Source organism: Seriola dumerili, unplaced genomic scaffold, assembly GCF_002260705.1.
Source record: "Seriola dumerili isolate Sdu_G_001 unplaced genomic scaffold, Sdu_1.0 BDQW01000025.1, whole genome shotgun sequence".
NCBI lineage: Eukaryota > Metazoa > Chordata > Actinopteri > Carangiformes > Carangidae > Seriola > Seriola dumerili.
The window spans coordinates 2,885,273-2,910,355 of NW_019174280.1; the positions used below are offsets into that span (position 1 = coordinate 2,885,273).

General features: G+C 39.2%; 1 protein-coding gene across 1 annotated transcript in view; it reads right to left on the reverse strand.

The window, feature by feature from the left end:
* ift172 (intraflagellar transport 172) overlaps positions 1-25,083 on the reverse strand; it is a 45,578-nt gene that overhangs the window by 17,921 nt on the left and 2,574 nt on the right. Inside the window, exons 8-28 of the mRNA XM_022768389.1 lie at positions 24,774-24,988; positions 24,105-24,228; positions 23,760-23,855; positions 22,675-22,836; positions 22,404-22,457; positions 22,081-22,184; positions 20,554-20,639; positions 18,524-18,636; positions 15,198-15,365; positions 13,844-13,980; positions 11,054-11,161; positions 10,155-10,239; positions 7,958-8,050; positions 7,425-7,502; positions 6,522-6,770; positions 5,040-5,118; positions 4,305-4,425; positions 3,718-3,862; positions 1,229-1,318; positions 905-1,002; positions 138-273 (exon numbers count right to left, since the gene is read on the reverse strand). Of these exons, the coding sequence (XP_022624110.1) occupies positions 138-273; positions 905-1,002; positions 1,229-1,318; positions 3,718-3,862; positions 4,305-4,425; positions 5,040-5,118; positions 6,522-6,770; positions 7,425-7,502; positions 7,958-8,050; positions 10,155-10,239; positions 11,054-11,161; positions 13,844-13,980; positions 15,198-15,365; positions 18,524-18,636; positions 20,554-20,639; positions 22,081-22,184; positions 22,404-22,457; positions 22,675-22,836; positions 23,760-23,855; positions 24,105-24,228; positions 24,774-24,988 (2,541 nt within the window). The remainder of the gene's footprint in view (positions 1-137; positions 274-904; positions 1,003-1,228; positions 1,319-3,717; positions 3,863-4,304; positions 4,426-5,039; positions 5,119-6,521; positions 6,771-7,424; positions 7,503-7,957; positions 8,051-10,154; positions 10,240-11,053; positions 11,162-13,843; positions 13,981-15,197; positions 15,366-18,523; positions 18,637-20,553; positions 20,640-22,080; positions 22,185-22,403; positions 22,458-22,674; positions 22,837-23,759; positions 23,856-24,104; positions 24,229-24,773; positions 24,989-25,083) is intronic.

Sequence of the window (25,083 nt, forward strand, 5' to 3'; positions counted from 1 at the left end):
AATAAATAAAAATAACCCCACCACCCAACAAGAAATGGGCCGACATGAACACAATGTCTGACTGAATCAATGAATGCTCTCCGTGTTGGTGTTGAAACTCCATTATTATCTGTGGAGTTGATCACAGTGAGCTGTACCTTGGCCAGGTGGAGGTGGGTCTCAGTCAGCAGGTCGGGGTGATGTTTGGCCACCAGGCGGATAACATCATCAAACATCCGGTTTTTCTTGTACATGGTGATGGCGAGGTCAGGCTGCTTCACTGTGGCAAACAGCCTGTATGCACGCACGCACACACACGCACACACACGCACACACACGCACACACACGCACACACACGCACACACACGCACACGCACACGCGCACACACACACACACACACACACACACAGAGGTAAGAGTGAAGAACTGTAGGTCCCATACAGTCTAAAGGTAGATCAGAGGAGAGGCTCAGAGCCTGCTCTCTTCTGATTGGCTCATTACCTGCTGTTACTAGAGCTCCAGAGAGAAGTCTGAGAGAGAAGAAGTAAAACTAACCCTAACCCTTAAAACCACAAATATATCTTCTTATGGATCAATACTTCAAAAAAAAGACTGGAAAAGTGTTAAACATGGACCTTTAAGATGTTTGAGCGTCAAAGACAGAAGAGAGGACTAAAGAAGCACAAACTACACATTGCATTGGTAAATCAGCCTAGAAACGACGGAAAATCGACAGCCAAGTGAAAATGTAGGCTGTAATTATGACCTTTTAACAGTCAGATACTCTTTTTATTCTTCCTCTTGCTGTAACTGAGGTCAGAAATGACTTCAAACAAGTCATGTTCGTTTGCCTCACTCCACCTTCATGCTGCCAGCAGCCACTGAAGAAACAAATGGCTATAAATATAGTGATCTGCATTTACCTCTCAGCCTCTTTCAACTTCCCGTCTCCCTCCAGCTCCTGAGCTCTGCTGATATACAGAGCCATAACCTCCTCCTCTGTCATACACTCCACTGCCAGCTGTAGACAAAACACATCAAAACAACAACAACAACCTTATTCATTTCTCTGTATTACAATTAGACTGATATCTGGGGATGAAATCTCCCTTTTGTTAAACATAATCTAAATAATGTAAGATGAGATGATACATACATTTGTGTTTTCAAGAGAGATTTTGGGCCTTGAAATAAATTACAATTCAATGTGAATTTTTACACTTGTGTTTGTAGTTTGTGATACTGACCTTATGAGCCTCCTCCCAGCGTCCCGCTGTGGTGTACATGTCTATGGCATCTTTAATGTGACCTCCTTTCACAAATAGTTGTTCTGCCACCTACAGGCCACAGACACACAAAAAAACACCCAACATACACTTCAAAATATCAAATAAGATGTTAAAATCACAAACTCATATTCCACAATAGTTTATATTTAATAATATACTGCAATCTTATGTCCAGAGTACATTATTATGTTGAAAACACATTTCTTCAGAGTAAACATATACAAAACAAGTTCAAGAACAGCTACATGTGCTAATACCAACATAAAGAGTTGTGTGATTTGTTGCCACAGTGTGTAACTGTTCAGAGAAGGAAAATGAAACAGATTTTTGCTCCACAAAAGTAAAAGGTATATTCAGTTCAACCTGTAATAACACTGACGTCAGTGAAACAAATGCTTTCGCCTGTTCTGATTAAAAAACGTTTAGTCATTGTTTTTCTATTGAAAACACAGGTATGCAGAGCTTCCTCCATTGTTTAAGTTTGCACTGAATTTCACTTTCCTGCATCTTCCGCGAGTTGGAGAGCAAAGAGCTTGTTATCTTAATTACTTTCTGTGAATGTGCCCATAGAGCAAACAGACTGAAATAGCCTGCTATTTTCAGAGGCTGGCGGTCTGTGGAGGCTGTTTGGCTCAGCTGAGCTCATCAGAATAAGCAGAGCGCCTCACCGCTATCATCTCTCCGCTCTTTGTATCTATACCAGATTCCTCTCCTTCTCTTCCTCATTTCAACAGCCCTGTATTTTTGGTATTTAGGCAACTATTAAAACTATTGTTACAACCAGCCAACCTGTCGTTATTGCCAAAACACCCTTGAGCACACAACCCACGCTGCTCCTCAGAGACTGCACTAAAGTTGATCCTGAGTTCTGACTTCTGGGAGTTTTGTGTGTGTGTGTGTGTGTGTGTGTGTGTGTTTGTGTGTCATGGGTGACTGTATATATCCCTGAGAAATGTGCAGAAATTGATTGCCAGTGGCAAAATGTCACTGCCTACTTTATCCCTCTGGCTGTCTTCAGTATTGAGGGAGCAAAACCAACCTGCTAACGTGCTAACCTGAACAAAAAACCAAATGTAGCAGCATTTAGTCAGCAGTCAAAGTGAATATCTGAGAGCCAATGAAGAGAAGTCCAATTTCGGGTACCACTAATATGTGAACATGTTAGCAAGCGGTTGCTTATCTACATCCAGCAGACAAAGAGCAACATGATCATTCATTTGGAGTCTTGTTTCTGGACACCTGACAAACAGAAATCCAGGTTTCACTTTTCTTTTGGCTCTATTTTTGGGCTCCTCCTACACTTGAAGAAAGACTCTGCTTGCACTCTAGCTGAATGTTCTACAATATTCACCAGCTGCTCTCTACCTGTGTCTGTCAGCTGTTTGGTAGTGATGAGGTGCATACAGTCAGTTTATCAGAGCTTTTTCTCTGGGAACCACTACCTGCTGCTGCTGGATGTATAGCTGATGAGTGGAGATAGTGAACCAAAACAACTGCTGAAAAGAGATGCTAAAAGATGTTAAAATGTTAATGCTAATGCTAATAATTTTCTGTGGGCTCATCTTCATGAGCAATGCCTTTCACATTACATGTAGTCACTTCATAGATCGTAAAAACAAAGTAGATTTGTGCAAATGAACCAAATGATGTTTCTGTTTATATACACTCAACAAGTCTTTCTTGCAAATCCTCCACAAGCTAGCCAAGCAACTCCACACACTATTAAACAGCAGCACATACAAATCAAGTGTAACTTCTAGTGCAGCTGTGACCAACACTTTGATCAGCTGATCTGTTAAAGTACCACAGGTATAAGACCAGAGGACACCTGTCCTCTTGATGAGCAGAAAAGCACACTTACCTGGAAATACGAATATGCTTTTATAAACTGGAGTCACATTTAGCTAAGTAACTAAGAACATTTACTTAAGTATTATACTTAAGAACAGTTTACTTAAGTATTTACATTTTCTGTGACTTTATACTTGACCTGCTATACTTTAGACTCCACTAAAACCACTTGATGCCTTATGTTACTAAATACTTTGCAGATTCAGATTAATAAAACAAAAATATAATCAACAAAAATAATGAGGTATTATTATAGGTAAAGATAAGATTTTATTGATCTCCAGGGGGAAATTCACAAGCTACTCAACAGTAAATAAAATCTTTAAAATAAGCCCCAACTTTACCAGCTGCAACTTTAAAGTAATGAGCTCTTTAAAGTATCAATAATTATAATCCAATATGATAATTATAATCCAATAATATGATATGTATATTACTCTGTAATGTACCATTCTGCATAATTAGCACTGTTACTTTTGGTACTTTCAGTATATTTTGAAGGCAGTACTTTTGTACTTTTACTTCAATAAAGTTTAGAAGATCTGAATTCTACTTCCACCACTGGCTCCCTCCATCCCTCCATCCCCCTCTCTCACCTCATAGTCCTGCATGGAGGCGTAGTACTGAGCTATCTTCACGTAGTATTTCCCTGCTGATGGATCCTCCTGTAACTCCAGGATGTGTACGGCTTTCTTCCACTGACGAGCTGCGATGGCCGCCTCGATGGCTTTCAGCGAGCAGCTAAGAGGAAAAACAACAAATACATTTTACTTTGCATGTGTGCGAGTGGTGCGTGTGTAGGCATCAAATTCCATGACATATCTCTGAAATGTAGATTATATGTTGTGTTCCTCCACCAGTTAAAGAATATTGGACACAATGGGCAAACAGCAACTTTGGTTGAGGTTAAAGTTAAACTTTTTCAGTTTCAGAGGATTTTTTTAACTTGGAAAAATAAAAATCTGGCTGCTCATTACCCGTCTTTATTTGGTATTTTTTGGGCATTACTATCGCCATATTTAAAGATGTCCCTTCTCATCTCTCTCATGGTCCTGGTGATGATTTAAAGAATTGTTGGCTATCTCTGTTGGATTGTTTTTTTGTGTTATTTTTCCTCCTCTCCATCTGTCCATATCTCTGTCTCATGAGTCCTCTCTCTCCATCTCTCTTCTACACTACATACCCTGCTTCAATGAAGTGGTTGATGGCGGCGTCCATCTGTTTCTGCTGGACCAGGTAGTCCCCCCAGGCCTCCTCCAGTTTCACCACCTCGGCAGGGAAGGTGAGACGAGCCAGCTCCACCGCTACAGGAAGCAGGAAGAAGAAACTTAATATCCAAACATGACTTCTGTGTATTACCTACACCCAAAACATCCAGCTGTTGTCCGACATCTTTTCACAGAGATGACAGATGTTTGAGATTAGATGTATATCAGATCCTTTAAAGGATAAAGCTGGTTATAATCTTTTTTTTCTTACTGTCAACAAATAAATCTAAAATAAATCTTATTCCTCTGTGTCATGAAGCGCCACTGTCCAAAAACTAATAAAGCAAATCAGTGAGCGCATGTAGTTTATTTTGAGTCAATCCCATATACCCTGTCCTGCTGCAGCTGAAGATAGTCCCCAATAGAGACCATTTACTCCAGTTTCAGTAGTGTTTGCTAAATGCAGTGGCACAGCTGAAATTATTGAGCCTTTAAAAAAATGTAACTATATATTTCTGACTTTGTTTTTTTAAGGATTTACATCTGCAACAAATGACCTCAGCCCAAGTTGGAGAGTATTGACAGACGAACTAAAACGCTTGATATTTTCATGAGTATGTATCTTGAAAAAAAAACAACCTAAAAACATTTTTTTGGTAATCAAGTCCAATAAAAACTGGTCAACACATGCTACAGAACTGCGGATGTACCTTTCCTGAAGGCACCTCCTTTGCAGTAGCACTCCAGAGCTCTCTGGTTGTTTCTGATCGTCTCATACAGATCTCCTGCCTGGTCAGAAGAGACAGAGACAAATCCGTTTATTATGACTCATTCAAACAACAGGGCTGAATTTCTTACACACACTTTTTGAGCATAGGAACCATTGCTGGGAATGTACAATAATAATAATAATAATAATAATAATAATCAACAATAATAATAATATCTTTATTGTCCATGGATGTAGACATTTGCCTTTGGCTTCACTGACTGGTTAAAACACATCACTGTAACTCACAAACAATAAACACATAATTAATTAACACAACATGCACAGTACAGACAAAAAAAAATGGACATGATTCCAGTGCGAATGATGATCACGAGTTTAACAAAGTTATCACATTTGGTATTGAGGACTTTCTGTTAATGTTCTTGGTTGCTGTTGCGGCTCGACAGCATCTTCCCGAGGGCAGTTTTGTGAATTCCTTAAAAAGGGGATGAACAGGATCAGCATCAGTTTGTGGAGCTTTCTGTTCCACCTGCATTCTATATATACACTCCAGTTGTTTCTGCTCTTTCCCAATAACATTACTGGCTGTGTTTGTAATCCTGTCAGTCTGTTTTTATTCCTAGACCCCAGGTGTCCATACCATGTACACATATTACTGAATGTGGACACACATACATCTGGTCTGGAGCTGTTTTTCATGGCTTAGCACCAATTAAGAGAAATCTTGATATTTCAGACAATAATGTAAATCCAACCCTTTCCTGTTAAGACATGACAGTGTTCACAAAGAAATGGTGGAAGACCTTGACTGGCCTGCACACAGCCCTGACCTCAACCCCATCCAACACCTTTGGGATGAACTGGAACAGACTATGACTGTGAGCTAGATCTCATCACCCAGCGGCACTAATGCTCATCTTCCATTTCTTTCAGTAGCTTTTCAAACTTGCCAACAGCAATATACAGAGGGACAATACAGTATCCATGCAAGATACAGAAAATAGACTGAAAGTCTGCAGGACATTTTGGCTACTGCAAGTTAAACTCACACATTACCAGCATCCACATCAACCTTCAAACACCTCAACTGACGAAACCCTACACCATCAGGGTACAAAAACAAGTTTCACTCTGAGGTTTTGTTCTCTCTTTCCGAGCCTCGTTCTCACCTGTTACATAAACACAGATGGCTATAAAAAAAAAAAAAAAAAAGAATTGACAAAAAGCTACAGAAAAAGACACAAAGAAACAGACAGATGGAGGGAGACAGAAAAAACTAAAACTGTTGTTCCTCTACTGATACCTCTCCTCTCCTGGCATCTGTTAGGAGAGGAGAGGAACATGAGATGAGGTGGGAAGACAGCAGCACAGAAAAGTCAGAACAGAGGAGCAGAAAGAACATTTCACTGGTATAAATTATATAAATCTCTTTATTAAAAGATAAAGAGAATCCACTCACCCTCTCGTAAAACTCTCCCTTGATCAGACTGGCGGCAATGCGACTGACGGTGTCGCTGTTGTTTGTGATCTCCGGCCGGCTGATGGCCAGACGTGCAGCTTTCGCAGGGAGTCCGGCCTTCAGGTACAGATTGATGGCTCCCTGGAAGTCTCCATCGCTCTCCTTCACCTCACCGGCCTTCTCGTCCTGACCCGTCTCCGTCAACCACTGGTAGTAGCTCACACGCAGGCTGTCCAGCTCCGGGTGGCCCTGCAGTCAGAATGTGGGGTTGATTAATCTTAAGACATAGATTCACATTTAGTGCTTGAAAATCACTTGACGAATAATTAACAGAATTAATCAGCAACGCTTTTGATGATCAATTGTTACAGTCAAAAATGCTTCATCTCAAATGTGAGCAATTGCTGCTAAACTGAAAATCTTTGAGTCAAAATAATCAAGATGAGGATGTCACTTTGAGCTGTGGGAAACTGTGAGGGGTAGCTGACTGATAATTTTTTTAAATAAAAAAAAAAGATTAATGAACAGATTAATTCATAATGAAAATAATTGCTACTTCTACAACGAAACAAATCAACTGCAGCTGGTGCAAATTTTGCCACTTAATGTTGATTTAACAAAGAAAAGCTCCCAATACTACACTGATCCTGAGCTGCATCAGCTCTCATGTGAGGTTACAATGGAGCATTAACAAGTTTTTATTGTCTGAAGACAGCAAAGACTAGAGATGCAGATCCAAAATCCTCAAAAAATGTAACTCTGACCAAACAAAGGTGGACTAAAGGTGAGGACCTGATGAGTTCATTTTGAGTCAAGTCCTCTGGGTTTGATAAGGAATCAGGTCTGTTGTAAGCTGGATGTCTAACTCGTCTAACTGCAAGTTGAACAGAGAACGCAGGCTACCTTGGCCTCAGCCACAGCAATGCAGTCATCCCACATGTGGAGCTCCTGGTACATCTCTATGGCTTCATCAATGGCATTCTGCAGTAAAACAGAAAAATATTGAATCCTGCAAAAATGTATAATAATTAAAATCACAAGTTTGGCCTCTGTAAGTAGTAAAACCATTATGTTTAGAGTACTACCAGTTCTCTAAACTGTTGGACCAATCACAAGCATGCTAACATTAACTAGTCAATGTACAGTGAACATTTCAGGATGTAGTTGTTTACCAATTCAGACAAACAGATGAACAAACTGGATTTTAATTTCAAATAAAAATTTACTTTTGAAATCACAATAGTTCAAGAACATGACCTGCTGAGTGTTTGGATCTTTGGTTTGTTCTAAAATCTGAAATCCATTGATAGTGAATTCTATATTTTAAACAAAGTATGAACAAGTCTTATTTTAAATGCCTCATTGCATAATTTTCACCCAACTTTTGGAAGCAGGTGCGAACATGAGGTTTGGTTGTATGCGAGCATGGCACTGACCTGCTCCATGAAGTGCATCTCAGCCATTTTGAAGTTCTTATCCAGCATGGCCACATGGGCCTGGACTTGGTAGAACGCAGTCCCATCTCCTCCCTGGTCAGTGGAAACACGCAGATTAAAACACAAACTAAAACTCATTTTAAACTGTGCAGCAACAAAATGTAGTTTATCAGAAAAATATAAAGGTTTTGTGACATTTGAAGAGCTACCGATATCAATGCAGGATCTGGAAAAACTGTGTCACTTATGAAACCCTCATCTAGCCCCCTTGATATTATCCCGACAAAACTGCTTAAAGAAACCATAGAGTCAATCGGCCCTGCACTGCTGACCATTATCAACAGCTCCCTGACCTCTGGAATTGTACCAGATCTTTTTAAAACTGTGTTCAACCGCTGATGAAAGGAACTGGCTTAGATCCCACAGACCTAAAAAATTTCCAAACTGACTTTTATATACAAAATCCTAGAAAAGACAGTACTGGACCAAGTATTACCTGTTCTAAATAACAACAATATTTTCAAGAAGTTCCAATCTGGTTTCCGCAAGCTACACAGCACCGACACTGCCCTCCTTGGAGTCACAAACAATCTACTTATGGCTGCAGACTCTGGTGCATGTTCTATATTAATACTTCTTGACCTTAGTGCAGCTTTCAATACTGTCGACCATTCAGTCCTCATAGTCAGACTAAAACAGTGGGGGGTATAACTGTAACTGTAATTTAGCAAACAGAATTTTTTGTTTCTGTCAGTGAACTTACCTCACAAACTGCTCAGTCTTTACATGGAAAACCACAAGGATCAATGTTGGGACCTTTTCTGTTCACCCTGTACATGTTACCCCTGGACCGCCATCACAGCATCTCCTTCCATAGCTAAGCATATGATACACAGCTGTATCTGTCTTTCAAATCCTCTGACACCAGTAAATTAACTTTAGACATAGCTGTCTAGGTGACATAAAAAAACTGTAAGTACCAAAACTTAAAATCCAACTCCAACAAGAGAGAACTTCTCATTATTGGACCCAAACATGTCTCAAAACAAATACAGCCACTCTTTGCCCCCCTCACTCCCAATATAAAGTCAGCTACAAAAATATGGGCGTTATCCTGGACTGTGAACTCAGCTTAGAACAACATGTAAAGACAGTAGTACAGTCATGTTTTTATGAACTGAGGAATATTTCCAAAATTAGATCAGTTCTGTCTTTTAGCAACACGGAGAAATTTATACACGCTCTTATATCTGTAATGTAATGTTTTTTACGTGCCTGAACAATGGATCTCTTGGACAGCTCCAAATTGTTCAAAACTCGGCAGCTGGAGTATTAACCAAAACTAAGCGGTCCTCACACATCACACCAGTCTTGGCTACACTGCACTGGCTTCCCATCTCTTTTAGAATCCTTTTAAAGTGCTTTTAATTACATACAAGGCTCTGAATAATCTGGCACCGGAGTATATAACTGAGCTCCTTACACCATACTGTCCGAACAGGCCCCTCAGGTCTGCTAGTCTGGGCCTTCTCACTACTCCAGAGTCCAGTTTAAAAACAAAGGGTGATCGAGACTCTGCAGTCCTGGCGCCTCAGCTCTGGAACAGCCTTCCACTGAGCATCAGGTCAGCTGACTGTTGCTATTATAGAACAGCTTTTACAAACAACTGATCACTACACACTATACATTTTCTTTCTTTGAGAGTTTTTATCTTTTAATTTCTTTCATCGAGTGTCAGCGTGAGAGTGTATGTGTATGTGCTTGTGTACGTGTACGTGTATGTATGTATGTTTGTATGCATATGCACTTGTTTTTCATTATCTATCTTTTGAAATTGTTTTTAATGTTGACTGTTTTTGAATTTTCTTCACCTTTGGAAAGCACTTTGTGCTTTTGCTTGAAAAGCGCTCTATAAATAAAATTATCATTATCATTATTATTATTATTAAATTGTGAAGCAATCACTGATATTCATCAAAACGAATTTCATTAATATTGATTTTAGTGGAGATGCAGTGAAGAGCATAAATCTTTCACACAAATACTGAATTATTCAGGATTTGCTGTGTGAAAATGGTCACATTTAAAGCAATTGAATATCAGTGTTCAGTGTAGATTATTAATCAGTATCAACCTCTAAGCTCTTCTGTCTTTTGTGCAGCAGCGTATTTGGTGAGTGTAGAGATGTGAAACGCACCATCTCATTGGACACTTTGTCGGCAATCTGGTTCGTTTGGTGCAGGAAACGAACAGTGGAGACGTCACCCAACGCTGCAAAACACCTACAACATTACAGAGGAAGAAAACCATGAAGGAAGTGTTCATCACAGTGAAGCTTGAAGGTAAAACTGGCTGGTCAAAGCTCCGAAAAACTGTTCGCTTAATGAACTGAGATAAATGAGAGCTTTTGTCTAATTAGCTTTTGGATTTGCTGCAGTCTGAGGGGCTGAAATGAAAAGGCACATCTTAGCATTTGGCCACTTTATTGCCAACTCTCTCTGAACAGTTGCATCAGATTAATGAACGAGTCATGAAAGAAAAAAGAAAAGTTAAAAAACTCCCTCTGTCTAACTCTTTCTTGCTTCCTGCCCTCATTAACATCACTTCCCTCCCTCATTAACATTACCCACTCCAGACAAAACCATTTCTCTCCCCGATTTCATGATTTATGCAAATCAAGCTGATGCCTAACGAACAGGATATGCATTATTAATGACACAGAATTCAAATTTGAAAAGTTTCTCAAAACAGAGGGAAATAAAGATGGAGAGAGGGAGAGAGAGATAGAGAGAGAGAGAGAAAATGCTTATGATAGAAATTTTTTAAAAACTGTCTTTGATGATTAATGAAGTTAGAGGAGGAGGTCAGGCAGGGACGCAGCCATCTGCTATGTGTGTATGTGTGTGTGTGTGTGTGTTTCATTCCAGGTGACAAAGGTGCCCTTGTTGTCTCCATTCTCTCCAGTCTCGGAGATAAGTCTCTGTTACAGTGACGACTGATACAGAATGTAATTAGTTCAGAGGCACAAACAGCAGTTTGAAAGACCTTTGTGTGTGTGTATGTGTGTGTGTGTGTGTGTGTTTGTGTCTTGTTGACCTTTCTGCGATGTGCAGCTGGCGTGCCTCCAGAGCCAGCTTGCTGAGCGTCTTCCACATGGCTTCAGTCTCTGGTAACATCTCCAGAGTCTCAAGGAATGCCGTGGCTCTGTAAATACACACACACACACACACACACACACGCAAACGCACACACACACACACACACACACACACACACACACACACAATTATAAACAAACAAGCGGTGCAGCTGAGTCAGATGGCAAGACAGGCCATGACGCATGATGGAACAGAACAGACGTCTACAGCAGCAGCAGTGAGTTGTGCATTGATTAAACAGACCCGGGTCCAAGCTGCAGTGTCGGCTCACATCTGCTCTGCCTCAGTTCCTTTGGGCAAAACACAAGCTATAAGATATTCAGTCAGTAGCAGGGTTTACGTGGTGTTATGGAGATCAGAGTGGAGTGTTGTTGAGGCACTGTCATCTTCTTCTACACATCTGAACAGATATCCAGCAAGTCAGGAGGGAGGGTGCAGAGGTTCAGACAGATGACCACAGAAGGATTGTAGGAGGAGTCCTCAACCTGACACACTAATCTACTTTTGAGGAGGGTCAGAGAGTAAATTTCCAACTTCCTCAAGAGGGACCAGGGCTCTTTTTCCAATGTGATCAGGAGACACAACACAAGTAAAGGAGATTACAGAAGCTTTTGGTGTTGAACCCACAGATTGGATAGATTTATAAGGACATAGCTGTCAATCACAGAGCCTTAGACATGCAGATTTGCAATGACAGTAGAGAGATAACTAACACAGCTAAGGTGGTTTAGATATCCTTGCTAAGATGATCACTGGATAAAATGAAATGATGAAAGCAAGCGAACAAATCCCTGTGAAATAATTGGATACCAACAGAGAGGTGGAGCCACAGCGTGAGGACAAAGTAATGTGATAATTGTGGTCAAAGCAGTGAATTTGTGTTAAAAGTTTCTTGGAAAAGCCGCCCAGAAATTTCACCAAGTGACTTTCCTATAAACTGTGAGGTGAAGGGGAGGCAGGTACCTCAAGTGGAAAGGTTTGGGTGTCTTCGTATCTTATTATCATGGTGGTGAAGAGACAGTTCAGTCTGTCTTTGTTCTCTCACAGGGTTTCTGCAGCGAGTTAAATCTAAGACTTTCTAAGACCCTTTTAATACCACAGAGAATGCAATTTAATACCTGTGTCACCATCATACCACCCAAAGTATGACTGCATGTTGGAAAACCAGCAGGGACCATATGGCCTAGAATTATTATATCACATTTTTTCAGTACTTCCCTGCAGCATATAACAAGAGTTCCTAATGAGAAAATTAATCAAATCAGTGCAACCTGGACCTATAAATAAGTGGCTGGATGGATAGATGAATCAAATGAAATTATCATTATTCAACTTTATTTACATTTATGCTAAAATCAACACATGCTGGTGATGAGTTGATGACCTACCTGGCTGCTGCAGCAGTAATGTTTGGAGGACTGAACTGTTTCCTGTGTGCACGATGCAGTATTAAAACAATCCACCTTAAATTCAATTTAAAGTTATAATATGTCACTTTTCCACATTAAAATGTCTAAAAACATCTTGTGTACTGGCATTATCCCCAAATCTTTCCTGCAATAGAGACATACATGATTTTAATCATGTAACAGTCCGTTTCATTTGGTCGCCTGTCAATGACATCATATCCCTTATGTCTATACTGTTGCCTGCCAGAAGCGTCAAAATTGACTTTCATCCAGTTTTAAGCCACATTTTTAAAATACATTTTCCACACCTTGGTCGTTTTTCAACTATATATTTTAACCAGATGACAGATTTCAATCTGTCATCTGGTCATAATCTGTCAGATGACATCTGGATCTTAAGTTATCAGAGAAAACAGCTGAGTAAATGTTAGACGGCTCTGTTCACAGCTCCTCCGAGACAACCTGTGTCCTCTGAACAACGTCAGAGAATCACCGACTATTAACGTGAAACTGCTTTATTCAGTGTTTTCACCTGTTATAATCACCTGGTCTGTTTGTTTTGGAGAGCAGACCTCTGTGGATAATTCAGCTCCCAGTAAAAACCTCCCGGACGACTGACACTGAAGGAATCCAAACTACTTCCATAATCCCACGCTACTTCCCGACATCACAAAACTGATTGTGACGGGGATTGAACTGTCTCCTGTGTACACAATGCACTGTGAAAACAATCCAACTTTATAGTTAGTTTATAGACATGTAACATCTCATGACATCAGAGGGCAAGAGAAAATATTCAATACTTTTGTAAATTAAATTTATGGCTATTTTTTTAATACCCTTTAATGCCTTTTTAAGGAAACTAAAAAATGGATTTAGATGCCCTGTCCTACCTACTGCATGTCTGCTCTCTTATCAGAAAGACAGACATCAGAAAGATACAAGCAACCAAAATCCTGTGAAAAGGTACCGGGCCTCACTTTCTCTGACCGAGCTCAGTTCGAGTGAAGAGTTCAGCTGCTGCTCCTCCAAAATGAAAGAGGTCAGTTATGACAGCTTAGGCTTCTGATAAGGAGGCGTTAAAATCAAGACACGCTGAAGGGATGGATTATGTCTCCCAGCTGGCCTGGGAGTGCTTAGGAAACCGTGAAGAGGAGTTGCAGGAAGCTGCCGGATAAAAGGACATCTGGCCTGCTCTGCTCACCCTGCTGCTGCTGCAACTCAAGCAGCGAGTGCATGGAAGGACGGACAGTCATTCAAACTGTTTTCACATTAATCACATTAGATGATAATCAAAGTGATTGGGTCACATCTGTTACCTGTCATGGTCTCCATCGTCAATAGCAGTACCAAACTCGATGAGGCCTTCATCCAGCATGTACGTCACCGTGTTGACGCCCTCCGTCACGATCACATCCGTCTTTCCATCAACTCTCTCTAGATTCACAATGTCTCCCTGACAAAGACAGGTGAAGTTATTACCTGAAGTATTTACCTGAACTAGACAGAGGGATTTTGGCACGGTGAAGTCTTTACTCAAGTGCTGTACTTTAGTACATATTTGAGGTACTTAAATATTCAATTTTATGCTATTTTATATTTATATTCCACTACACTTGAGTGGGTAATATTAAATAATAATATATATTACTTACAGATAAAGATTTTAGATACAAAAAATCTGATCAGCTAATACAATATGATGCGCTGCTAAAGATATAACTAATGAGCAAAATACTACTTACACAGTGATGATGCAGCTGCTAATGCTATCATTTTAAATATTTGTTCCATCTCATTTTTACTTTACTTCATTGTTGCACTTTTTCTCTTATATCTTCTCCCAAACATTGTAGAACCTTTAAACTTGTTTTTCTATTCTATTTATTTAATCATTTCTTTTTTATTGTTTGTCCTCAATTTTATATTGTCTTGTACAGCACTTTGTAACTGTTTTGAAAGGTGCTATATAAATAAAGCTTATCATTATTATTATTATTATCATTGTTTAATATTATAATATATACAGCACAGCTGTGATTCGGTCATAGGTACGAGGCCACAGGCCAAGTGTTGAAGACGATAGATTATGATTTCTTTGTTCATTTTATCATTTATTTGGCTACGACAGTACAAATAGTCCCGCAACTGGACTGGTACTGGACTGTTGCTAAGCATGATTGATGAACTTCCCAAACATAAAAATGTATCCAACTGTGACCATGCAAGAGCTTGCTCTGCCTGGTTTTTATTATTGATGAGAACACAAGCAAGTTTCCAAAACTTGTGCCTGCCCAGGGCGACTAACTGCCCCAGGACAGCAGCACAAAAAACACTTGCTCAGTTGGCTTCACACTGAGCGCAGAGCCACAAAGCTTGAGGAAAGTAAAAGGAAAACGTGGTGTGGGTATAAAAACTGGAAACTATTAAAAAAATATATAATATTACCAGCAAACTTTGTTAAACATTAGGGTCAGTGCAGAGATTAATATTAACACCTAACATTAACACCAACAGCACCCCTATTTAAACTGAGGGTGTGGAGTGAAAAGATAACAAGGATGACAAAAGCAGATATCAGCCCCGTTTAATTGTGAAGTCATAAACTTACATAACCTTATAGAGAAATTTCCATTTTCTCCACTCAGACATACACTGAGGACAAACTCTCACCTTGATCGGGAACATGTTGATGCTCTCTGGGCTGTCGATACTGTACCAAATGCAGAGGTTTCCTCTGTTTTGGGCGACCACCACATCACTGCCGGGCACCCACTGGACATAGGAGCAGAAACTCAGCACTGTGGTCTTCACTCCCGTCTCTATGTCGTACAGATGGAGCTGAGGAGGAAAGAGAAGATGGGAGATACAGAGATTCTTAATTTCATCATCCCCGATGGTCTGACATTATCAAAGGCAACGTACATACAGTGTTAAATGGATAGTTCAACATCTTGGGAAACACAATTATTTGACCTAAAATGATTTATTATCATGTCCTTTTTTAAATTACTCCTCAGCAGCTTATAACAATAATTACTAATATATATATAACATATATATATATAATTAATTACATCAATGCAACCTGGTTCCAGATAAGGCATAACATGGATACATGGATTAGATAATTAAAATGATTAATTAAATTAATTGAAGTTTTGCTAAAATTGACACTTAAAGGAGCGTTCTGTAAGTTTTCTCTGCTGCCAAATGTGATTTTCTGCCAGGGGCGGGTGGTGGTGATTGTCACTTGACAAAAGCTTCACCCATTGTTTTTACAACACAAGCAGTTATAATACGTCCTCAAGGCAGATCGGAGGCTACAGTGAGTCACTAAAAAGTAATGAGACGGGCTGGGGCTAGCTGGGTAGCAAGCTAACTTCAGTAGAAGAAAAGACGTGATAGAGACAAGAGTTAATATTGGTGTTGCTTTCCACCGCTGGAGAGTAAAGGAATGAATTTTGATGCTGAACTCGCATTGTTCCTTCTACACTGGTAAGTAAACAGCTGTTAATGCTGAAGTTGACTATGTAGCAATAGCTAAACTTATAAATAGCTCCTTTAACCCATTATGAGACAATTAGCTTCCTCACTACTGTGGCTACCAGTAGTGCCAGTGTTTGCTACAGGTCTGATGGGGTATTTGATCAGCCTCCTGCAGCACAATTCACTATCAAAACATCACACTTTCAATTAAAAAGTGTATAATGTCTCCCTGACTATCACAAACAGAAACATTTTTTAACTAATATTACTGCCTACAGCAGGCAGAAGAAAATATTTAAGACTTTTGCAAGTTAAATTTAAGACTTGAAACAGAATTCAGTGATTTTTAAGGCTTTTTAAGACTTGAAGATACTGTAAGTGTTTATGCTAAACTAAGCTAATCAACTGATTGCTCCAGCTTTGTGTTGTGATATGCTGGGATGGAACGATTCTTTAGATTCTGTTTGTGAGACTATGAGTGAGACAGATTTGGTAAACACGGTGATTGCCTTTTTTTTCCCAGTTCTCTGTCCTGTAACATTAAAATCTTCATCAGCTCAGTTAAACTCCTTTGTCTTGAAGAAAGCGGATTCATTTCCACCAGTGCCAAGTGAACACTCCTGATGAACTGAGCTTATGTAGATTTGACAGTGGCTCCTGCAGCACTTAGTATGTGTATGTGTGTGTGTGTGTGTGTGTGTGAGAGAGAGAGAGAGAGAGAGAGAGAGAGAGAGAGAGAGAGAGAGAGAGAGAGAGAGAGAGAGAGAGAGAGAGAGAGAGAGAGAGAGAGAGAGAGAGAGAGAGACCACCTGCTGTTGTAATCAGCTACCTTAATATCCCTCACCCCCCACCACTACCACCATTTTTAATAATGCTCTGAGTATAGTTTCACCCTGGAGCTCAGCTGGCCAAGTTTTACTGCAGTGAGGATGAGCAGCCTGTTGATAAGTTCAAGTTTAAATTAAAGAAACATTTTGCTATACAACTTTAGAAACAAGATGAAATAGTCAAAGTTTTCTCAGATTGTCATTGATTGATTGATTTACATTGAATTATATTTTTATCCAGTTGCACATCCAATTTTCATGCACCAACAGTCCTGAAGTAAAGGCACAATGTACTTGAAAGCTATTCGTTAGCAGCGACATGATAAGAATATACGGTGGTTTCTACAAAAAGGTTTTGAATCACAGCACTCAATCTGTATTCCTGGTTCTAATTCCCAGCAAAGTTTCAAATTCCTTCTCATTCTCCTTCTTTTTATAGTCAGTGGTGCACATACAGATATACTTCACTAACTCTCCAACTAGAGTTCATTTTGTACATACTATACAAAAAAAAAAACTACATTTGTTCCTGAACAAAATACAAATTTTGAAATAAAAAAAATCTGAAAATGTCACTGTGTGTCATACAAGAGCAGCAAAAAGTTTGACACCACTGAGGGATTCCCAATTACCAGAGCTCTCCATGTCTCTGCCCCTAGGCTCAGACATCAAACTGTTTCATCACCGCAGGCAACAACTGACAGCAGCTCCCTGCCACTCTCACCCCGCACACACAGCTCCTCGTACATACGTATATAACTGGCACAACATTTGTACCTTTTCTAAATGTCTTTTGTTTCTGTAATAAAAGTAGGAAAAATAAAATAAAAAGGAATTTATAGCAAAAGACACATTTGACCAGGCAGCTGGTAAATACTTTGTTCACTACTATAAATATAATGTTATTTCTAATTTCTGTATTTGATCATTTTTAAGAACAATGAATAAATGCAGGTAATTGTTGTTGTTGTTGCATGTTTCGCTATTCAACCAAGTGTTTAGCACACACATAATAACAAGCTGAAAAAAAACCTATTGAAATCTTATGTATGAGTTGTGAATGAGTTAGATGGACTACTTTTAGAAAAGAAGAAAAATAATATGAATTTGGATGTTTTGATTTTTGAAATTCTGAATGCCCTGTAAATGTATTTATTTCACTAAAAGCCACGTCCACTATTCATCAGTTGTTTTGTCCATACGGAAAACACACTAGAGACATAATTAGAAGGGGTTAAATTACACAATTAACAGGATAAGAAATAAGAAAAAAACATTTATGCTACAAAAAAATGATATTTGTTTTTAAGATTTTCATCTGATCCTTTTAAAGTATCAAAAGCCACAATTTTTCACGCCTTCTGCAACATATAAACACAATTTAAATAAAATTTAAACCTTTCCTGGTTAATTTATGGTGCTCCCATTTGCCAAAGGCCTTCCTTATTTATTGTGACCCAACATCACACCACCCTGATGACCAAGATGGTTCCACACAGACATCCACAGGGCCTGTTTTTGGTGATGGACTATAACTATAACTATAACTATAACTTCACACATCCCCCCATCCGAGGACAGATTTTCCTACTTTCCTGATCATCATCATTGCTCTGCCTTCAGGGATCTCTGCCATTGTTTCCACTCTTTCAGCGCCTCAGGGTGCTGAGGTTTCATTCTCACCCGCAGTTTCTTGTCCCTAAACAGCAGTTTGCGTCCGGTTTCATTGAGCTCCAGCCAGTCAATCTTGGAGTCGTGGCTGATGGTTCCCAGATTGTAGCCTCCGGCCAGGTCCACTGTTGGGGTCGGAGAGGAAACGATGGGTTAACTGAGCAGCTGTCAGACTGACAGTGTGACAATATATCTGACTAAAATTGGCTTTTTATTCTATTTTAGAAATCAGCTCGTCGTTTGTAATTATCCATGATTCTCATACTCAGAGGGAACAGTTTCTCGACTTTAAAAACTCATCTGCACTAGGATCAAGTTGGTATTAGTCTGATATGATAGTGTCTTTTTAATTAAAATGGGATATGGTCCACTCAGTGTGGCCCACTTGGATGGAAATGATACAGTTTAAATGATTATAAATTCCAATTAGTGTACAAGTTTAATATTACGGCTTGACCTTTGTGAAAACTTGCTCTCTGGATCAATTCCTGTGTAAAACAAGACATACTAAAAGATTTGAGGAAAGAAAAACATAATAATGACATAATCATCATCATCATCCAACAATGTTTAGATGTCCTATGTCAACTAACAAAAGCTGTAGGTTGAAACTGTTCTCCAAATGCATTTCACAGCTGAATTCTGCAAAAATGAGCATTTTAATCTGAAAGAGTCATCAGGGTTGTCGATCGAAAAGTGATGACTCACTATTTCTTAGTCAAATACTGAGAATTTTTGCTCTGAAATTCCCTTCACAGAGATGTTGTTGCTGCACATTCACAAGCTACAGCTGCATTAAAGAATATGAGTGCAATACAGAAACACAGTTTTTCTTAGTGTCAGAAAAAGGATCCAAAGCCTGAACAACACATCAATGAGCCTCACTGTTGAACTGGGTGACATGTTCCTTCATTACCATGAACAAGGAAACAGTTTTCACTCACTCCCACAGATGCCACCCTGCTGCTCTAAACACTTATCACAGCTCCAAATATATATTAATCTACCACTGATAACAAATGCACTGTTTACTCCTGTGTGAGGAACATCTGTCAGATACTAAAGTACCCAGCTGTTTGTTCAGAAAGTATTGAGAGATGAACTAATGCATTGCTGGTTTTGGACTTTTCATTGCCTTTGGTATGATCATTTGTCTCTGGTCACCAAAACAGGCTCTGTGGCCTCATCAAAGTGGCTAGCAAGATTTCAGGGAGGAGTCAAACCCTGCTTACCAACCTCTATAACAGACAGGTGATCCATAAGGCTACTTCCCTTCTGGAGTGCCAAGATCACCCTCTTCGGACAGAGTCTGAACTGTTACCCTCAGGCCATAGGTGCCCGTGATAAGGACCAAGAGATAAAAATACGTTTTCCATCTGCTATTCAGTTGTTAAATGGCAGGCTGGAGATGGCTTATTTTCACACACTGCCTATTTGACCTTGACGAATGAACTCTTACATATCACTCTGTCCATTATGTCTATTGATGTCCATAAGTGTGGGTGCTATGTGTGTCTTTGTATGTTTGTCTTTGTATGTGCCTCACTGCAAAAAAATGTCCCTATAAGGGACAATAAAGACACTTTTCTTTACAATAAGAAAAATATAAAACAACATCACTATCCTTTACTGTAAATATGCATGTGTGATATAAAGCAGTAAAACCGCTAGTCACTAGTCTTTAACACTGAACAGTAGCTACAGTAGCTAGTATGGATCACAGCAAACGTCTACTAAAAAGACTTTACATTGAACATTTAAAAACAAACACTTTGTTTTTAAATGTTTTCCAGAGAATAATTAATAAGATATTAAATATCAGCACAAATTATTAAAAATGTGCTGTTTTTGTTCAAAAGTAGAGGGTGTGAAACCTTAATCAAGGTGCTGAGTCAGAATTTAAAATCACATCAGTGGCTACAAAACCTTGTTAAGAGGTGCTGGATACCAAAAAATATTCTTTTGCTTGTGTGTTTTTTTTTTGCTTGTGTTAGGTTGAAATGATACTAATAACTCCTGAGTGTGATCTCCTGCATACTTACCAACAGCGATGGTCTTTATGTCAATCAGGTAAGCAAGCTTTTTGTTGTCGTCAACTCCTCTCTGCTTTCTCTCATTTAGTCGGACACTAGATACACAAACAATCAAACAAACAAACACACACACAAACAAACAAACACAGACACACATATACATACTTTTAGTAAACTACCATCGGTTAGGGAGTTCATTGATGATTAAACACATTTATGTTAAATCCAGCATCAGCTCAGCATAATTGGCTTCATCTGCTGTTCATCATACTTGAAATCCCAAGATGCACCTGATCATGATGTTGCCATGCTACAGTGGCAAGGATCTGTCAGAGCGTCCTGAAACCTGCTCACCTCAACAACCAGTCAGTCAATCACTATGGGACTGTCAGTCCTGACACTTTAGACAGGTCTGAAAACATTAACATGGACGTGTGCTGAGTATCAGCCTGTAATGGTACCAGGAATTTCTGCACAGCTCAACAGAGTCATCTAATGGACAGAGCTGGAAACGCACAGTTGGTTAGGAGTGATCAAAGATTAACCAGAGACATCAGTGTTACCAGAGATTGTATTTGATTATTAATTTGCAATTTTTATGTGTTTACCCATCGCTTAAAAAAGATTAATCATACAGAGGAAGAGAAAAGGGACTTTAATTTATTTATTAAAAAAATTTCCCACAGTCTCCTTCCAGTTGTTTTAGAGCTGAAAACAGACCTGGTGTCAGAAAGATAAGATCTGTTTTTATTTTCATTTACATATTTTATCATCTTTTATCATCATTCACCTTTATTTTATTGTCTTTCGTTTTTTATTGTAAAGCACTTTCAGCTACATTCTCTTGTATGAAAAGTGCTCTATAAATAAAGTTTATTATCATTACCATTATTATTATTGTTGTTATTATAAAGCATGATTGAACAACTCACAATTCGTATATACATGTACTTATTTTCACTGTGTTAAAATGCAAAACTGTCACTTCAGCCATGAAGCTGTATTATGAAATTGTACCTCAACTCATTGCTAAACCCAAATTTGTAATTTAGACAGATAAAATGGCTGATTTGTACATTGGGATATTTCACATTGTGACAAGAAAATACAAACAGAACATTGTATCCAATCCAATACCAAGTAGCTGCACAGCCCATCCGCCTACCCATCCACCCACCAGACCTGCGCCACTGAATTAAAGTCAGTAATTCTCGACGACTACCAAAGAGAAGAAATATAAATATTACGTGGTTATATCCTCCGCTTCCATTTTTCCTACAAATGTCAAGAATTTCTGCCAAATTACACAGAATTTCAGAGTGGACCTTTGGAGAGAGATCTTGTCTTCTCTGAGAATGAGAATCTGTAGGGGGGAGAGGGTCTTTACATCTGAACAGGACCTAACAGCAGTAACTGCAGAGGACCAACATGTTGTACCTATGATTGTTTAGATGGTGCGACACCAAATAAGACTAATTTATGTTTGTTCCTTGAAATCAGAGAAACCTGCCAGTAATAATGTGTAGCTGGACCTACCTAATGAGATGAGGATTCATAAATTCAGTTCTGACTGATCCCAGGATTTCGTTGTTACTGTACTCCACCAGACTCAGCTCTCCGGCATTAAAAATCATGCACACCTGAAAACAAGATGCATTCAGATGAAACACAGCGGTATACAAGTGAACAAGGGTAGTGGAAGGGTAGAGCACAAGAAGTGACAGGACCTGAGGCATAACCTCTATGCGCGAGGCAGCTAGGTTCTACTAAACTACAGACCTTTTTGTACCTATTGGCAATATCAGTGAAAACCTGTGTCACACCAGCTCTTCACAAATCTGTGCACTGCATGTACTCACAGTTTCATTCTCAAAGAAGAACTTTTCATTTCCCCCAGAGCCGGGCCACGGCACCTGAAAGAGCAAAATCAACATTTTGATTCAAATGTTAGAGTCACTCACTCACTCACTGTGAATTGCACATTTATAGTGTGAGTGAACATTCTGCCTTCATTTATTGAGAAAAGAAAACAAGGAACCATGAGCTATAACGGGACAGATGGGGACACGGGTGAATGGATTTCATTTGTGCCATTCATCATCAAATAGTAAACAGTCCTAAAAGTCATACCTCACTCAGTTTATTTGTCAGCAGGTCACCCAGCAGGAGAGTATCGGAGGTGTGAGCCACCAGGAAGCGATCTTTTCCCATGATCTTGACTTCCTCTATCTCATAACCATAGTAGGACTTCAGCACCACCCGGGTTCCTGTAGAGAGGTTCCTCACTATCACCTGGAGGAGAGTGTGAGGCAGGTGAAGACAGAAAGAGGAAGAGGTAGAAGAAAACATTGAAAAATTATTTTCATATGTATTTAATGAATATTAAGGGTGTATCTAAAATTTCACCTGTCAGTTAATTCAGTCTGGTGGAAAATCAGCTGTAACACCCAACAGACTCAATCAATTGTAAGTTCTTTAAGAGAGAAAATGTTGCTCATGAACTCTTGATTGAGAAATGTAATTCCGTCTTATTAATTGCTTGAATTAATTTCTCAACCACAAGCTCATCAATTTTAATTTGTATCTTATTTTGTCAAACCAATGACAGCATGATTTCATGTTTTAATTACATTTAACTGAGTAATCTTGTTAATCAGAAAATCCATGGTGGAATTTTGAATAAAAATAGTCCCCTGGCTTCTTTCATGCTTTTCTATCAGTTCAGTTTCTAGTGTTATTTTATTCTTTGCCAGTTTGTACCAAAGACTAGTGATTACCACAACTCATAAGTTATTTTTCTACCAGTTTCTAAGATTTACTGTACAATGTAACATGTATCGCTCATTCTCATTCTGATTATTTGGTCAACCCTTCAATTTTCTGATTTATGTAATTCACCAGTTGATGAGAAAACAAAAGCTGGATGATTGTTTCCAGAACCTTCAGTTCTGTTCTCCCTTATTTATATATAAAATTCAGATACAGGCTTCTTTTCTCAGTTGAATTAATCAAATCCAAATTACTGGTGTTGCACAATCGACTGGGTTAAATTCAATTTCATATCATCTCTTAATTGGTGCAGACCAAAGTGAGGGCTGGAATTTCTTATTTAGTGCTTTGTTCTCTCTTTTCTGTGCCTATTTTTGTGCAGTTACAAAAACTGCACACAAGTAATTAATCTTCCATGTTTTTTCCAGTTGGCTGACTGTCTCTACCTGGCTCAGGCCGACGTAGGTCATCTCAAACTTGTTCTTATAAATGGCCCGTCGCAGGCAGCAATCGAAAAGTTCCACTCCTCCACACAGTGTTCCCTGTCAACACACACACAATAAATAAACACATAAAAACTCACTCTTCACTCTTTTACATTTGGTTTGTGTTTTAAGGTTGCTTCTAATTATGTGATGGTAACAGCAGAGGATTCATAAAGACACAGGATTTCAATGCCAGAGTGATATTTTTAATGTAAGAGTAACATCAGTCTAAGAGCAGAACAAGAGACATACTAACAGGAAAAGTCACACCATGGGTTAAAAAAATGTGATTGAGAACATATTTACCGCACAGAGGCGTGATCCGTCTTTCTTCCAGGCCAAGCTGGTGATGGTGTAGAGGTTGACAATCTCTTTAGGTTTGGCTTCATCCCACACACCTCTCCTCGGAGCCCAGTTAAACACCCGCAGCCTGCATGACCCACGACAAACAAATAACAACCACTTGATATTTGAGGGCTGTGTGATGAAGCTGAAAAATAGTTAGTGGACCTTTGAGTTGGGATTATGTTTTCACACATGCTTCTGTCGAGGTCAAGAATAAACAGTTTAATTAATGGATTTACTCATGTTCAGATAGCACCCTTCAGATGCTAGGCATTTGTCAACACTGGTGTTTTGTGCCAGTATTTATAACATTTAGTTTAAATTAGAATAATTCTATATCATTTTTTAAGTATTCAGTGTTTTGCCAGAAGAATATTTCATTATCAGGATGCAGCTAAAATCAGTGCTATTAGTAACATTCATGCACTTCTGAGTGGAATTAGAGTCAGTTATGATTAGGAGTTTCCCATATAGATTGGCTAATTTTACAAAAAAACATGAAACCGCATCTTATCATGTCATATCAATTTGGACTAGCCCACGATGCAAATATGAGTCTCATATACTGTAACTGGTCCCTGCATTGTCGCTTTGAGATGACAGCGGTTACAGTACAGACGAAACACTGACCGATCATAGCTGCCGAACACGACAGACTGCCCGCTGGGGCTGGTAGCAGCCACGGTGAACTCCCGCTCTGTCCGCTCGCGGGTGTAGTCGAAGGTCTGCAGGATGTGACCCTCCCTGCCGTAGGCCACCACCTTCTTGTCGCAGCCGCCCACCATGATGCTGTTTGCACCCCAGGCCAGAGCGTAGGGCGGGCACGGATGATTCAACAGCTTCCCCTTTGTCAGAATGTGGCAGTGAGTTAGTTTTTTTTTATGAAAAAAAATGCAAAGTATATAGTATATAAAGCAAGTATATCTAGTGTGTGATATGA